The sequence below is a fragment of the Lolium perenne genome, chromosome 7 (genome assembly GCF_019359855.2).
Source record: "Lolium perenne isolate Kyuss_39 chromosome 7, Kyuss_2.0, whole genome shotgun sequence".
Lineage (NCBI taxonomy): Eukaryota > Viridiplantae > Streptophyta > Magnoliopsida > Poales > Poaceae > Lolium > Lolium perenne.
In genome coordinates, this window is record NC_067250.2 from 193,900,951 (window position 1) to 193,919,402 (window position 18,452).

The 18,452-nt window shown below is 43.8% G+C and overlaps 1 protein-coding gene across 1 annotated transcript; it reads right to left on the reverse strand.

The window, feature by feature from the left end:
* Positions 1-3,029: 3,029 nt before the first annotated feature.
* LOC127315677 (putative B3 domain-containing protein Os03g0621600) lies at positions 3,030-3,521 on the reverse strand. The gene has a single exon (XM_051346146.1). The coding sequence runs from the start codon at positions 3,519-3,521 to the stop codon at positions 3,030-3,032; it is 492 nt and encodes a 163-aa protein (XP_051202106.1).
* Between the last annotated feature and the right edge of the window lie 14,931 nt (positions 3,522-18,452).

Genomic DNA, 18,452 nt, shown 5'->3' on the forward strand with positions numbered 1-18,452 from the left:
CTCGTGGATCTCCTCTTCGTTCGGCGCCGCCATCGCACCGAACGTGAGCGGCCCTCGTCGCAGGGCCGGCGAGGTGCCCTCGAACAGGCCGCCGCCGCCGACGTCAACCTCGGGCGGCGACGGTGTGGGCTTGGACGGTTGGACGTAGGCGCCCTCTTGGAACACGGCAGTCGGCGACGGCGAGTACAGCGAAGACGAGAAGGAAGACGGGGAACTTGTTGTACCTTGCGTCGGCCATTGGCCGGGGAACATACCGCCGCTATAGGCCATGCTGATCAGCCTCGCTTGTTCCTCCTGGGCCGCCTCCGCCGACCTCTTGGCGGCGGCTCTTTTCACCCTCTCCGCCCTGGCGCTTGTTTCCACGTCGCGTCGTTGCTCGTCCGCCGCCCACTCGGCGTTCGACATGCCCGGCGGCTTCGTCTTTTTCGCCCGCATCTTCCTCGCCGGCGCCTTCGGCGGCATTGTGGTGGACGAGAAGACGAGGAGGAGAGTGGTGGTGGACGAGAAGACGCCGCCAGGAACTGGAGCTGGAAGACGAGGAGATTGGGGGATTTCGGCGGGAGAGAATGGGGATATGCAAGCAAATTGGAGGGAATGGGGATATGCAAGCAAATTGGAGGGAAAATCGACAGGATTTGGTTTTCCAGTCGCCGACTACACGGGTCCACACGCCGTTTCGCGCCAAAATCTTTCGTCCGGAGTCCCCGAGCGCGCCCCGGGGGGCCGGGGGTGGCGTGGGCTCGCCGGATGGATTAAGGGCCAAATCCGGACGAAAACGAGAAACCGGGGGCGCGACTGGGCCGAATTTCGCCGTCCGGATGGAAAAAACGTCGCTCGGGGGCCTCGTCGGGGGGACGAGTGGAGATGCTCTAAAGCTGCAAACCGTGTGTATAGCAAATCCAAAACTGTGTCTGTTCTTCTACACGGAGTCTACCAATCGGACGGCAAAAGCACGTGGGCGATAGACCAGGCATTTTGGCATTTTCGCACCTATTGCTTTCAAATTTCTTGCACAACCCCACACACGACTTCACATTGATCTTGTTTTCGTGTAGAGAAGATTGATCATGTGGTCCGGTCATCACGCACAGATCTTCGGTTCGGCCGTCAGTGGGCTGCGGTAGACCGCACCAGCTCGTCTTCAAGCGTAACGGCTAAATTGTTCCAGCGATGAATGTGACTATGTGAGGATCATTGCCAAATTACAGAGGCTACAGACAGATATTCACTACAGAGCGTCCGGAGTAGTTTGCAGTGTTGTGACAAGTAACATCTCGTAGGTCATTTTTTTTCCGATAAAGGGCACATCATTACTCAAAAATTCTAAGCATTACACTCAGCCTCTGTATAACTAGAATACGCACAGCCGTTCGAGTATCAAATAGAACAAAAAAAAGTATTCATGTAAGAAAACAAGAAAGCCAACAAGTCTAAGCTTCATTGGTCACAATCCGCCGATTATGCAGCCACCCATGTTAAGAAATAAACTCCTTATTCATATTCTTCAACCATGTAGACACGTTCGTAAAGAGATCGCGATCCTTCAAACGTTGAGGTGGCGATCATGTACGGAGCAAAATCGTACAGCGGTAAACAACCTGCACGAGAGAAGAATTTTTATAATTTAAAACCTTGTCATTTCTACATAGCCAAAACAACCATACGCTAGCAATCGCGCCCACCCTAATAAGCGTTTTATACCTAGACTCCACCCCATTCAGCCAGTTGCCAAAAATATTTGCAATGCGGTGGGTATAAGGTAGAACCTATCCGAATGATTGACCACGTAGACCTAGCAACCCGACAGTTAAAGAAAATGTGTTTTATTATCTCTTATTCGTGACAGAAAACATATTTCGTATAGCCCTGCCAGTTACGTTTTGCAAGGTTATCTTTAGTTAGAATCACACCCCGACGATGATACCATGCAAAGACTTTTATTTCAGAGGTATCTTCATCTTCCAGATGGATTTATTATTAACAATCGGTTGCCTGGGTATAATTAATGCTTTGTACATGGAGTTGACCGAGAATACACCATTTTTGGTAAGGCTTCAACGTAATTCATCGACCCCGTGAACCAACTAAATTGAAGCTAACCTCTGTAGCAATTCATTCGAAGCAGCAAGTCGGAGACCAATAAGATCACTCCTGAACGACATAGAGGGCGGAGAAGTTTCCATCACCTTCTACAAGGTATCTCCCTTATATCGAACAATATTATACAAGGCTAGATATTGTTCGTGAATAGTGGTTATACCCAACCATCTATCCTCCCACAACCGTATCTCCGACCCATTCCTGATGGAGAAAGAACAAAATGGGAAAACATGCTTCTTAGTTGCCATAATGCCAACCCAAAAGTGTGAATCTCCTGGTTTCCAAAGAACATGAGATATTGCTTTTGAACCCACATACTTTCTGCAGTAATTGCTGCCAAACTCCATCCTCAGTTAACAATCTGGGCAAACATTTACCTAGCAAGGTCCTATTTTTAACTTCAAGATCATGAACACCAAGTCCACCCTGATCTTTTGGACGGCAAACAACACTCCATTTCGTCAACCGATATTTTTTCGGTCATTTGCCTTATACTATAAGGGTGAGTTTGGTTCCTTGCATGTGTTTTTCTCCTACAGTGTCACTTAGCCCGTCAAGAGTTGTATGAGTGGAAACACGGCTTGGGCTTGTTTTTGCACCTAGTTTGAATGACAACAAGTTTTTTTTTGGCACCGTGGAAGAATAAGAAGCACATCGTTTGGTCAGATGTTTTAGGCCAGGAAAAAACTAAGAACGATGTTTGCTTATGTGCAGAACGAGGGAGTACGGTAACCACTTCCCCGAGTGGTGAGGATACCAACTCATAGCAGCAACACAGTATGAACTACATCGAGATTACCACATAACATAACATTAGTACTGCACCACTCTTCAAGACACGATGGGTCATAGACGATGTTTAGGACACGAGGTTTACAACCACGTTCTAGACATGACGGTAATAACAAGTTCAGAACAACAAATAGACATCAACAGAGATTACCAGTACCAGCTTTCACTCTTGCATCATGGCAAGGGGAAGGATCATGTTGTGGGCACTTTTTAACGATCTCAATCATGGAGTAGTCAAAGATGGCAACCTTGTAGGCATCGTCCCTGAGCACCTTGAAGGTCATGAAGTACCCGATCTTGATTTTTTGAGCGATTGCGAAACCCGCCCAGCCTTGATCCATGGAAATCTTTCCGTCGACTTCTCTCACCTTGACCATCCATGAGCAGCTGGCGTTGGTCTTCAGCATAATGGTCTTGGGGACTTGGCCAATGTACCGCCTAAAGCCTTCGGGCTTTGGCAACAATTCCAGGCCATGTGACATGACAACCTTGGCGAAATGGCTTGGACAAACATCGTCATGAAAGTGCCCCACCTTCACAGGCCTTCCCCTCGGCCTCTTGCGGGTGCTGCTTTCGGCACCTATGTTGGAACACCCTTCTCCTAGGTTCTTGTCACATGCGGAAGCCATCGAGCACTACGACAAAAATGATCCAATTGAGATATACTGAAGGTACATCTTGTGTTAAAACACATAATTGCAAGTTGCAACCAAAGTTGAAGCCTCATATCCCTGACCTGGCCGCACGAATGATCCTTTTTTTACCAAAAGCAATGCACATGCTTCAGTAACTCTACATTGCTCAAGGTCAAAAAGGTCATCCGGCAATTAGTGGTCACATTTAATCACTAGCTTATAAGATGGGCAAAACTATGAACATTCATACAAAGGCCTCATACAATAGTCAGACAAAATACTAGATACAGATCATCTTGTTGAGATTTTAATCACTGACCCAATGTTACATAAGTAATAGCTAGCTTTATTTCATAGAAGTGGTCATAGTAATCTTAAGGCAGGAGTCAGTGAACCTAGTACAATGCAAACCACTCATGTTAGCACAAATGTTTACATGGTTCACTTACCATTGCTCTAGGATTTTCCATATTATAATCATCGGCCGATGCACAAAATCAAATTCAGTGAGATGCATATAAATGCTCATAAAAAGGTGGTGCCTCACATTATAACTTCAAACATAGGGAAGAGATGATCCTACTGATCTGAGGGCATGATCAAATGCTGCTTTTATTATCATAGTACTATGTTTGGTAGAAACATTCCTTCCCGCCGCAACATCGATGGAAGAGATGATCCTACTCAATCTAGGCCATGATTAAATCAAGGTCAATGATCAAGCCACTAGGTTGAGGAGGAACATCACTTCATGATCAAGTGCTACACTCATATCATTGGCATGTACAATAAAACCCCCTCAAATGTTGAGCATATCTAACCCTAAAAAACAAATCTGACCATTTCAGGTGAAATTATACCGTTCAGCCTCGTATGAACATGTAAATCTGGTAATCACATGTCGCACGAACATAAGAGGTGAACTTATACGGGCAAAACCTAGCTTAACCTTCTAAATCGGCGAAAATAGTACAAATCAACCGTGCATGCAACGATTAGGCACGACACTAAGCTTGGTAACACAGATCTACGCATTTCCAAGCGGCTCAGAGTGGGTTGACAACTTACAACCATTGACGAATCTTGAGGCGCACTGCACGAAACAAAGAAAATGTGCCGGCATCGGAGTTGATGAACTCCTCTGGGATGAGGGCTTCGAGTGTCAGCTTCTCCGCCACAACAGTGTTCTTCAATCTACCAACGGCGAGAGGAAGGAGAGAAGATGAGCGGAAAGTGCTGGTGAGAAAAGTGAGTGAGAGGCGGCCCCTTCTTGATGAGTGCCTGCTTCTCCCATCTTTTTCTCAGTCGTGCATGTCTTTTCCCATGTTGTGCCCGCCAGTGCTTGCCCAGTCGAGAACGCCCGAATCGAGCGTGCCTGGGAGCCAACTTTCGAGCCTCTCTGGGAACCAGGCGATCCAAGTACGCGAAACGCCGTGGCGAACCAATCGGTCCAAACTTGACCCATCACATGCAAGAAACAATATTGCGAGGAACCAAACTCGCCCTAAGACCACTCATAGTGGGAGTAGCTAAGGTAGTAACAAGAAACTACATGCATTGACAACTAGGCATTTTGATGATGTTACCATAACATCACACTTTTTAAGGTAGAATGAGTCTACAAGCTAACTAATACACTCATGCATGATACTACATCTAAATTACTATACACTATTTTTCGATAAAGGGAATATATTAATATCAAAAGATACCAATTACACCCAGCCTATGTACCAACGCAACACCCTAATGGCAGTATGGATGCACACAACAAAAGAAAACTAAGAAACAAAATTCCCGCTATAACATCCTAGGCTTAGCAACAACAATACAACCATCACCAAGACAGCACCTGAAATACAGAATCTTCAAAAACGATGCCTCCAAGAAGGAAACGGTGCACCAGCCCGTCATTGCTCGACCAAAGATCTTATGTTTTCACACTGAAGATAGTCCCCGCTCTCAAAACAATGCCTCCAACAAGGTCATTTTCAGGCACAACCAGTTAAGGTCAGACCTTGGGTTTTCACCATGAAAGGTAGGACTCTGAATTTCACCTGTGCTGCCTGCGGTGACCCAGCATACCACTGCATGTTGTAGTATACAAGTCATTGATATGATCTTTGTGAAGGGACTTCTTCACAAATTGCCATATCCCTCAGAGTGGTACAACAGAAACATTGCAGGTCATAACACTCCATACATTATTACAAACATTGTCTTAACAAGTTGGTATTCTCACAGGTCCTATGAGAACACCCTAAGATACTACTTAAGTACGATTACAACTCATAACAAATATAAAGAGAGCTCAACAACTTATCTAGGTAAGTTCTACGTTGCTCGGCTCTATGATGCTAGGGTATGTCACTACTCCTCCACCTCCGTGTCATCGGGTCCATAGACTATCCCATAGTCTACTCCTTCCACTCCGCCGGTAAGATCAGGTTCCTCGTAGACCAGCTCGTAACTTCCTTCTGGTGCTCCATCGTTGATGGCCTCCACTTCTGGATCACAGTCTAGCAAGGGTGTCGAAAGAAAGTGAGTACAGAGGTACTCAACAAGTTCTAAAAGAGTAAAAAGGTGTTTGATGCACTAGCTACGACCATTGATCAGGAAATCGCAGGTCGATGCATGTTTTGAAATCATTTCTTCAAAAGGTTGCTTTTATTATGAAAACTATGCCCGTCAGTCTTCACAGGTTGACCAGAACTTTGTGGAGTTCCTTTCCTGCCGCGTTCGCAGTTCCCTTCCCGGAACAGGGAGTGACAGCCACAATTTGATACACTCTGCAGAGGTGCGTTACTTTTCCCATAAGATATTCCACCCCTTTTGCCATCCGCAGGGACTTGCCCCCGTTCACACTTCCTTTGGTGTGAGGCCAGGTATGAAAATCCAAGCCCACACCGCCTTCTCCGCGACTGCAAACCCACCCTTTTGTCCGACCCTACACCCCCAGTAGACTTCTTCCGATAATACGGCTTTACTGACGGTGTACTCCGGACAATCCATCATAGATCGTAGAGCTTATCATCACTAATGGATGGGGATTTAAAAGGCTATCCCAACCTACGGCAGTGCCTCCAACACCCCGCCAGCTCTACCAATCCGTTGGCGTGCAGAAGGGAAAAGATATGGCTGGCTTCCCCAGAGCCATTATAGATCTCATGGTCAACGCGGTTTGTACGGCGCTAGAATCACTGGATGGCATTGGTAATTAATCCTAGGGTGATATAACCCATGCAATGGAACCTCCACCATATCAACACATACCATGGTTCCATTGCCAGCCACATAGTCATATTCATAGTTGGAAAGTAACATTTTATTTGCGATGCAGGAATGATAAGTATATAGCTTTGCAATAAAGTAGTAGAAAATAATCAAGTTGACATGAGCAAGGGTGAACTTGCCTGTGGACTGCGAGATAGTGCAGTTCAATGCAGTTGATGGAACCTGGACCTCGGGTTCTGTAAGAAGCATCATTGTCCGGTAAGGACAATGTTATAAAAACCAAATAATGCAATCATGGATGTATTATTTTATGTTGAATCCCTTTACCCCGCTGAGTTATAACAATTTAGGGTTGAGTTTAAGATTTATGCCTTTGGCAGTAACTTGCAATTGATTTAAAAGTGTAAACCATTTTAATTCACATAAAGTAAAATACTTCAAAGTAAAACTACTTTACTTGATGACTCATTTGCTTATTCCAAAATAATTTGAAATCATAGAGTTACCTCTATAGTTTTTGGAAATCATAGAGAATTTTCTTGAAAAAATACCTTTCTCAAAAGAAATTCTTGGAATAAGAGAATTTCCTTTTGAAATGTTTGAAAATAAGTATTTGAACTTATTTGAGATTTTTCCTTGAAATTCCAAATTGTTATTTTAAATTCATCAAATTCATAATTTTGAATTGGTTTCTTAAATTCTATTTTATATTTTATTTAGGTTAAGATTTATTTTTCATTTACTAATCCAATTTTTAATGGATTTTTAGAGTTGTATTTTATTTACTAAAAATTGGTGAAATTCTGGTCTTTTACTAAATAGTGAAAAGACCAAAATACCCCTGGCCCCTATTGGGCCAGCCCACTTAACTAAGGCCCATGGGACAGCCCACTAAGGCATGTCCCATAATGGGTCGGTGGCGCCGAAGCGGCCCACCTCGCTCACTCACTCGTCTCTCTCACTCGCTCGTCTCTAACCCTAACTTCTCTCGCGACGCCCGTGGCGATGGCGTCGCCGCCATGGCCGCCGCCGCGCTCCGGCCATCTCCGTGCTCCCCTGCCTTAGCCACCTATCAGATCTGGACCGCCGCGAGATGATCTATCGATCTGTCCGCGTGGTTTCCTCGATTGCTTCTTCTCCTGGCGAATCGCCTCCTCTTTGGATCTCGTGGAGAATCGCCTCTGGCGATTGGCGATCTCCGGCGAACCCTCGTCCTCGCCGTCGACGTGTGCGCCTCCGAGACCGACCTGGCGCGGGTGCTGCTCGTAGTACATGTGCCATCGTCTCTGGTGCTGTGCTATGGTGGTGGTGTTCGTGCTCGTCGGCGTAACGCCGGCGCCTACCCTGGCTTTGCAGCTGCTATGGCCGCGCGAGCACTGCCTCGCCATGCCCTAGCCTCTGCCACCAGGCGCATTTAAGTAATCTTCCTTTCCTCCTTCTCTTCTCCATGTCTGTGCGCCTCCCAAGCTACTGTGCTTCTTCTCCCTTCTGTTCTACTGCTCTCTGGTGATCCTGTGATCACACAGAGTTTTGCCATGACTGCCTAATCTTCCTATGCTTCCATTTGCTGCAAGTTTATGGCCAAATCACCAATTTCTGGTACTAGCCAGTGTTGCCTTGCTTGCTGTACATGCTCTGTGTTTCTTATCTATTGCTCCTAGCATGCTTTGATCTTGCTATGCTCTGCTGTGCTTGCTTATGAGCTTACTATGCCATGTTGTTAATGCTTATGGGCTTGCTATGCTTACTGGCAATCTATACTTGTGTGTTTAGGTGTACTACTGTGCATCAGTGACACTTGTGAATGCCAGTGGTGCTTGTGAGGTGCTTCTGTGCTTCCTGTGTAAGCTAATGATCCATTGGATCATCCATTGCTTGTTGGCTAATTTATCTGTGTGGCTTGCCTTGATTCAATTGATCCATTTGATCAATTAAATGTCAGTGATTGCTTGCTGATTAGTTCTGTGGCTAAGTGAATCAATTTCCTTGTTGATGCTGATGCTCAAGCATCACTATGCTACTGCATACTTGTGCTGTTGCTCATTCAAGCTTACCGGACTTGATCCAGTGGCTATGATGCAGTGATTGGTTGCTGTGTTGCCCTACAGTGTGCTACTGTCAATAATTAGTATGAATTTGTTACATATTCATGCTTGAATTAAATTGATTCATGATGAACTGCTTATGCAGTGATGATTTAAATGACTTGCTTGTATATGAATTTGCTGTTCATGATTCTTTAACAAGCAAATGAATCTGAATCCAATTCTGGATGATGATGTTCTATGGTTGGCTTTACTTTATCTGGTGCTAAGTGTGATGTGACCTCAGTAGCCTTGCTACTGATTGGTTGCTCACCTATTTGATTGGATCTTGTGGCTACTCAACTTTGCTTGCATATTTGGGGATCATACTAGATATGAATGCCAATATGCTTGCCTGTGATGAAATCTAGGGTTTACTGATGGTTATAAGCTTAGGATTTTCTGTGTAGTCTGTATTAGCTGCTAATCATTGCAATACATCTACTGGTGCTATCTGTGCATAAGATCTTGCTAGTGTGTGCATCTGTGCATGATTGCTAGCTTCTGTGCCCAAGATCTATATCTGGATGATTTCCATTTTTAGTGGCTTCTAGTCTGGCAGTGATCCTTGGTGAAAACCAAGTGATGATTTACCCCTTTGAGCATCTGCTCAATCCCATGACTATGTCATGCATATTTTATGGATCAGATCCATTGGATCTGTCCAGGAACTTGGTATACCTTGTTCCAGCTCCTAGTATGAAATGTTTTGTTTTTGCAGACTTGTGGTTTGTGCACAGCCCTTCACCTCCAGATTCTGGTTGATCTTCTAGGTCACCATGATCTCTGTTGGATAAGTGGTTGTGTGTATTGGTTCTGTTCTTGAGGAAGAACTGGATGAACTTGTGTTGCTCTAGCTTCACCCTTACCTGGTGAATTATCCTATCTGGTCGACTGTCATGGTTCTAGGGTTTGTGTTCCTTTTATATGATCCCTACTTCTACTCTGGCCATGACACACAGGCATGGGTTGCTTTGTGACTCAGCTCTTGCATTGCCTTGCTATTGCTTGATCAGCACCAGTTCTCATATGCTGAAACTTGAGCCCCTGTGGCTGCTCAGGTTTGGTCTGCCTGATCCTATCCTGTGCTGTCCAGGTTTTGGACAAGCACAAGTGTGCAGTGACAGTGTTCACTGTCCAAACTGAATTTCTGTGATGTTGTTCTATCTGTCCAAACTGAATTCTTTGGCTAACACTATATTCTGGCTAGTATTTGTTGTTCTGTTTTTGCAGGTTTTGAAGATGAATATGACCCTGAAGATATTCTTCAAGTCATTTAGTCTAGGTTTTAGTTTAGGACAATATTGTTATCTTCCTTTTTCATTTCTATTTCTTGTTCATCAATTCTTGTATCAAGAATAATGTAAAGACAATGTAATCTGTGTTGTTTATCAATAAAGCTCAAATTTTACTTATGAGCTTTTGATTTGTGTATTGTTTATATCCTGGATTAAATATTGTATTTGATATTCAATTTGAAATTCAAAGTCATTTGAATTTATAAGTTGTGTTTGAATTATGAATTCATTATTTATATTGTGTGATGCTTATTGTTAAATGTGTTAACACTTGTCAATTGCAATCATTCCCCAAAGCAATAAGATACAAAAGAGATCATGTCGAAATTTCCCTAACTCACATTGCCTAACCCTAATTGCAAAATGAGAGAGAACCTCGATCCCTCTTAGGTTTAGTTGCAATAAGGCGCGAAAATTTCCCCCGTTTTGCGATGAAATGCACATCCCATTTCTAAATCTACCCTTCGTTGTTCCTATGTTCTGGGTTATTACAGCCTCTCCCCCTTAACAGAAACTTCGTCCCGAAGTTAAGATTGGTACCTGAACATCTCGAGGTAGGACTTCCTGAGTTCTTCTTTGTCTCCCAAGTTGCTTCTCGCTCAGGATGATGTTGCCATTGCACTTTGCAATATTTGATTGCTCTATTTCTTAACTTCCTCCATTGTACTTCTAAGATCTTTTCAGGTCTTTCCACATAAGTTAGATCAGATTGCAATTCTATTTCTTCATATGTGATAGGATCATCCGGTGCCTTCAAACACTTTCTGAGTTGTGATACATGAAATACATTGTGAACTTGACTTAGTTGCTCTGGTAATTCCAACTCGAAAACTGTTCCTCGGTTCTGGCTGAGTATCTTGAATGGTCCTATATATCGAGGACTTAACTTTCCTTTCACTCCGAACCTCTTAAGTCCTTTCATTGGGCTAACCTTTAAATATACCATGTCTCCCACTTTCGGTTCCCAAGCTCTTCTTCTTTGGTCGGCATAACTCTTTTGACGACTCTGAGCTATTTTGAGTCTATCCCGGATCACCTCGATGACTCCTTGTCTCTCCTTGATGTAGTCCGGTGTAAACTCCTTGTTTTCTCCGGTTGCAAACCAACGAATTGGTGATCGACACTTCCTTCCGTACAATGCCTCGTACGGTGCCATCTGGATGCTACTCTGATAACTATTGTTATATGAGAATTCCGCTAAAGGTAAATGGTCCTCCCATGAGCCTCCAAAATTCAGAGCACAAGCTCTAAGCATGTCCTCAAGTATCTGATTGGTTCTTTCGGTTTGTCCTCCGGTTTATGGATGATATGCCGTACTGAAATCCAACTTGGATCCCAAAGCTTCTTGGAGTTGTTTCCAAAACGCTGATGTGAAAATTGAACCTCTATATGAGACTATTTTCTTGGGTACTCCATGTTTGCTAACAATCTCCTTCACATATATATCTACAAGCTTTTCCGCGGTATCTTTTGTATTTACGGCTATGAAATGAGCACTCTTGGTAAGTCTATCCACTATTACCCATATCATATCCTTCCTCTTACTAGTCATTGGTAGACCAGTAACAAAATCCATTCCTATTTCATCCCATTTCCACTCCGGTATCTCTAGTGGTTTGAGTAATCCCACAGGACTCTGATGTTCTGCCTTCACTCGTTGACATGTATGACATTCCGAGACATATTGTGCTATTTCTCTTTTCATGTTGTTCCACCAGAACATCTCCTTCAAATCCATATACATCTTAGTACTTCCCGGATGTATTGAATAAGGGGTTTCATGTGCTTCCTTTAATATGATTGACTTCACTTCTGGATCATCCGGTACACATATCCTTTTCTGAAGTATAATGAATCAAAATCCCCTAGATGGAATTCCGATGATCTTCCCTCTCCAATCCTTTTTATTTCTTCTTGGATGAACAAATCATCCGCTTGTTTCCGGATAATCTCATACTTCAAATCTGAGTACATCTCATCCATAATCCTCATAGTTGCTACACTTCCCTTAACATCACCTTGAATAAACAAAATCTGAGCATCCTCTAGTTCTTTCCGAAGTTCCTTTGGAATCTCCCATTCTGTAGGTTGGTTTTCCGTACTCTTCCTGCTTAAGGCATCTGCTACCACATTAGCCTTGCCTGGTGTATAGTTGATTGTAAGGTCATAATCCTTAATCAACTCTAACCATCTCTTCTGTCTCATGTTTAATTCCTTCTGAGTGAAGAAATATTTCAAACTTTTATGATCGGTGTATAACTCACACTTGGATCCATATAAAAATTGTCTCCAACTCTTCAAAGCATACACAACTGCCGCTAATTCTAGATCATGAACTGGGTAGTTGTGTTCATGTGGTTTCAACTGTCTTGAGACATAAGCTATTACTTTCCAGTCTTGCATAAGAACACATCCAAGTCTATTCTTGGAAGCATCACAATACACCGTGTAATCCTTTCCAGGTTCAGGAACTGCTAACACCGGTGCTGTGGTTAACTTGTCTTTGAGTGTTTGGAAGCTGTCTTCACACTCATCCGTCCACTCAAATGGAGTATTTTTCTTGAGTAACTTGGTCATTGGTCCTGCAATATTTGAAAATCCCTCTATGAATCTCCGATAATAGCCTGCCATACCAAGGAATCCTCGTATCTCCTTAGCATTTTTGGGTGATTTCCATTTCAATACTGACTGAACCTTGCTTGGATTCACCGCTATGCCTTCTTTGGTTATGACATGTCCAAGAAATTCAACACTATCTAACCAAAATTTGCACTTGCTGAACTTTGCATAAAGCTGATGTTCTCTCAAAATTTGCAGAACTATCTTCAAATGTTTGGCATGTTCTTCTTTATCTTTGGAATAGATTAGAATATCATCTATGAACACTATCACAAACTTGTCCAAGTACTTTATGAATATCTTGTTCATCAAATTCATGAAAATTGCTGGTGCATTTGTTAGTCCAAATGGTACAACCAAGTATTCATGGTGTCCATACCTTGATACGAACGCTGTTTTTTGGCACATCCTCCTTCTTGATCTTGATTTGATGGTATCCTGACCTTAAATCTATCTTCGAGAAGACTCCAGCTCCTTGAACTTGATCAAAAAGATCTTGGATTCTAGGTAAAGGATACTTGTTCTTGATAGTTACATTGTTCAGATTTCTGTAATCTCCACACATTCTCTTTCCTCCATCTCTTTTATCCACAAAATAACTGGTGTACCCCATGGTGACACACTTTCTTGAATGAATCCCTTCTGTTCTAACTCATCAATCTGAGCTTTCAGTTCCACTAATTCCTTTGGCCCCATCTTATATGGTGGTTGAGCTATTGGTGATGTGCCTGGAATCAGATCGATTGTGAATTCTATCTCCCTATCGGGTGGCATACCCGGTAGTTCCTTAGGAAATACATCTTGAAACTCATTCACTACAGGAATATCTTCAATTCTCACCTCCTTCAGACTATTGAGTTCCAATCCTATCTCCAACTCACTGTATTTGTCTCCTTGGAAAACTATTCAACCTCCAATGGAGTTGCGAAGGGATACTGTTTTGTCTCCACAGTTAATCACCGCTCCATTCTCTGTCAACCAATCCATCCCTAGGATGACAGATATGTCCTTCATGGGTATGATGAATAGATCCGCGAAATACACACAGTCACATATGGTTAGGACTTGTGCTTCTTTCACGTGGGTTACTAAGATCGTTCCCCCCGCGGATAGAACAGTTATAGGGGTTTCTAACTCAGAACATCTAAGCCCAAATTTTTCCACAAACTCCAATGCAAGAAATGATGTGGTTGCTCCAGTATCAAATAATACTTTGCCAGGATGAGTAAGAATGCTTAGCGTACCTAAGACTGTTTGATCCGACTCTTCCGCTTGTTCCAAAGATGTGCAATTCAGCTTTCCATAAGGCTTTCCCCTCTTGTTGTTGTTGTTGTTGTTGTAGTTGTGGTTGTTGTTGTTGTTGTTGTTGCGGTTGTTGTTGTTGTTGTTGTTATTGTTGTTTCCACCTCGTCCTCCGGAGCTCTGTCTGCTCCAAGATGCCTTGTTTGGACAATCCGGCTTGATGTGTCCATCCTTCCCACAACCATAGCAAATGATTCTGGGTTTCTGACAATCCTTTTGCATATGACCCCTTAGGCCACAATTGTTGCAGATGATCTGGTTGATTGGATTCTGACTCTGACCTCCCCGGTTGTATTGATTACCAGTAGTAGGTCGGTATCGGGGTTTGAAACTCCGATCAGGTGTTGGTTTACTGATTGGGTACTTCCTTGGCTCGATACGAGCCCTCTTCCTCCTATCCTCCTGGACTTGCCGGTAATCATCCTCGAAAGTGATTGCCGAGTCAATCAGTTCCTGGAATTCGGCAGTCCGTGCCAACCTCAGTTGCATCTTCATGTATGGATTCATGCCTTTCATGAACCGCTTCTTTCTCTTCTCCTCCGTATCAACATCCTCAGGTGCATACCTGGATAGCCAGTTGAAATCCGGAACATACTGCATGATGGGTGCAGTGTTCTGTCGTAGTTCGTCAAACTCCCTCTTCTTCAGCTCCACCACGCTGTCCGGAACATGGGCATCCCGGAACTTCTTCTTGAACTCCTCCCAGGTGAACACCTTACCTGGAGGGTGTACTGCTACAAGATTCTCCCACCATGACGCTGCTGGTCCTGACAATAGATAAGTAGTATATCTAATCTTCTCCTCATCGTTGCAACCAACGTTCTTCAGCTTCCGTTCCGTATCCATGAGCCAATCTTCAGCGTCCATTGGTTCTGGAGCTGATGTAAAAGGTAGTGGTCTTGCATTTTGGAAGTCTGATAAGGTTACTCCCTTGCCTTCATTACCCCTATCATTGATGACGTGGGTAAATAAGTCTTTCATGTTCTTGCTTTGACTTTCCTGATAACGCCTCCTATCTTCCTCCATTGCTCTCATATACTGTTGGAAGTCTGGGTGCATCATTGGGTGTGGTGGTGGTGGTGCATTCTCTGCTCTAGCTACTGCATCTGCCTCCTCTTTTTCTCTTGCCTCCCGCTCTCTGCGAGCCTCTTCGGTTTCTACTAACGCCATGTTCCCCCTAGTCCTGTAACAAAGAGCCATTACTCATAATTACACCATGCAAATGCTTTCTGAGCTCAACTCAATGCCCAGAACTAGTCACACAATGAAATCAAGAAGCAAATACAAAACAAACATTTATTATGCATATACTTTGTATATTACATAACACACACACATTTATATTACATGTGGTATATATAAACCACTTATTTGGCTCAAAGCCCAAGCCAACGGAAATTTAAAATACGTTCTATTACAATACCACTTAGATTACTTTATTCTTCCTTGGAGCTCTACTCCTCGTCATCATAACTCGCCTCCGCGTACATCCCTGGGGTCCATCCGGTACATCGGTTTGTCTTCCGAACACCGTCCGGAACAAAGGTCCTTCCAGTAGGTATGTAGTCTAAATCGGACGAAGTGCCGAGACAGAGATCTGTCATGCCAAAGTAACTGGATAAAGACTCATATGTATCCCCAGTGGGATACAGCTCACCTTCTTCTGCCATCCATGGAGGATTCCTACTCACTTGACCTCTCATCTTCTTCTTCTTCTTTTTCTTGGTTCCAGAACTCTCACCTACGACGTACTGGGATGTCTTGGGTAATCCCATCTCCAGATCTAAAGAAATGGAGTTGGTGTCTTTCTCTTCCTGCCCAAAGCTTTGGTTAATGTTCTGGTTAACCGCGCCTCCTTCATCCTCGGTATCACAAGTGATGGGTTCTCCTTCATCTCCAAATGGTTCCCCGAAACGCCAACCAGTCGAATTCTTGATTGGTGACTCCGAGCAGTCTAGGTTCCTGGAATCATCTCCCCCATATCCAGACTCATATGATGCTGACACATGCGGATAGTGTGGGACAAAGTTGGGTGTGAGTGGATCTTTATGGGACAACTGGTCACTCAAATCTACATAGCTGTCTAGGCTAAAGAAAGGTGTAGTATGTTGTGGTTGTGCCCTTAGATCACGCATCCGAGTTTGGACTTTATCAGGGTCCGTGAACTCAGCTAGCATGTGGTCAATCTCACCCCTCATCTTCATGTGTAAAAGGTACATTGTGGTCAATAAAGACTTACAGCTATCCATGTGCTGTGCTGCAGCTTCAGGACTTCTGCGTGCTAACACTAGATGATTCAGAGTGGGATCCTCATCTTCCTCGGCATGAGGTATATGAGAAAACTCTGAACATAAAAGCTCTACTGACTTGTGCTGTCTTATCTCAAGGATTGCCTTGAATAGGCCCATGTGATAGGCTGTGGTGATGGTTTTGGCTTCTCCGTATGGCATTATACGACTCATCATCAGTTTTGTCGGTAGTTGGACCGATACCCTGCACTTGGCTAGGATTTCCCCATCATAGTAGGTATACTTGATAACAGGTATCCGTGGGTCACAATGGAGTTCCTTCAGCATCCCACACAGGAGAGCTGTGATTGGTCCATCATAATCACCGAGCCATCCCTCAACCTTCCTCAAAGTCCTTTTCGGAAAAGTGTTCGCCATTATGGCTGTATACAAAAGCAGAATATTAGTAGTGATAATGCATCATAATAGCTATAATAAAGAATTATCGCACTAAAATATATGGTTTTGCTATTCTCATGTGAATAATCACCATATTTCTAGAGAATCCTTTACTATTTCTACTAGACTCCTACAGGTTTCTTCCCTATACTAGGTTTTTCCAACCTAAGGTCGCAACATTTGCTCTGATACCAGCTGCGGTGACCCAGCATACCACTGCATGTTGTAGTATACAAGTCGTTGATATGATCTTTGTGAAGGGACTTCTTCACAAATTGCCATATCCCCCCAGAGTGGTACAACAGAAACATTGCAGGTCATAACACTCCATACATTATTACAAACATTGTCTTAACAAGTTGGTATTCTCACAGGTCCTATGAGAACACCCTAAGATACTACTTAAGTACGATTACAACTCATAACAAATATAAAGAGAGCTCAACAACTTATTTAGGTAAGTTCTACGTTGCTCGGCTCTATGATGCTAGGGTATGTCACTACTCCTCCACCTCCGTGTCATCGGGTCCATAGACTATCCCATAGTCTACTCCTTCCACTCCGCCAGTAAGATCAGGTTCCTCGTAGACCAGCTCGTAACTTCCTTCTGGTGCTCCATCGTTGATGGCCTCCACTTCCGGATCACAGTCTAGCAAGGGTGTTGAAAGAAAGTGAGTACAGAGGTACTCAGCAAGTTCTAAAAGAGTAAAAAGGTGTTTGATGCACTAGCTATGACCATTGATCAGGAAATCGCAGGTCGATGCATGTTTTGAAATCATTTCTTCAAAAGGTTGCTTTTATTATGAAAACTATGCCCGTCAGTCTTCACAGGTTGACCAGAACTTCGTGGAGTTCCTTTCCTGCCGCGTTCGCAGTTCCCTTCCCAGAACAGGGAGTGACAGCCACAATTTGATACACTCTGCAGAGGTGCGTTACTTTTCCCATAAGAGATTCCACCCCTTTTGCCATCCGCAGGGACTTGCCCCCGTTCACACTTCCTTTGGTGTGAGGCCAGGTATGAAAATTCAAGCCCACACCGCCTTCTCCGCGACTGCAAACCCACCCTTTTGTCCGACCCTACACCCCCAGTAGACTTCTTCCGATAATACGGCTTTACTCACGGTGTACTCCGGACAATCCATCATAGATCGTAGAGCTTATCATCACTAATGGATGGGGATTTAAAAGGCTATCCCAACCTACGGTAGTGCCTCCAACACCCCGCCAGCTCTACCAATCCGTTGGCGTGCAGAAGGGAAAAGATACGGCTGGCTTCCCCAGTGCCATTATAGATCTCATGGTCAACGCGGTTTGTACGGCGCTAGAATCACTGGACGGCATTGGTAATTAATCCTAGGGTGATATAACCCATGCAATGGAACCTCCACCATATCAACACATACCATGGTTCCATTGCCAGCCACATAGTCATATTCATAGTTGGAAAGTAACATTTTATTTGCGATGCAGGAATGATAAGTATATAGCTTTGCATTAAAGTAGTAGAAAATAATCAAGTTGACATGAGCAAGGGTGAACTTGCCTGTGGACCGCGAGATAGTGCAGTTCAATGCAGTTGATGGAACCTGGACCTCGGGTTCTGTAAGAAGCATCATTGTTCGGTAAGGACAATGTTATAAAATCCAAATAATGCAATCATGGATGTATTATTTTATGTTGAATCCCTTTACCCCGCTGAGT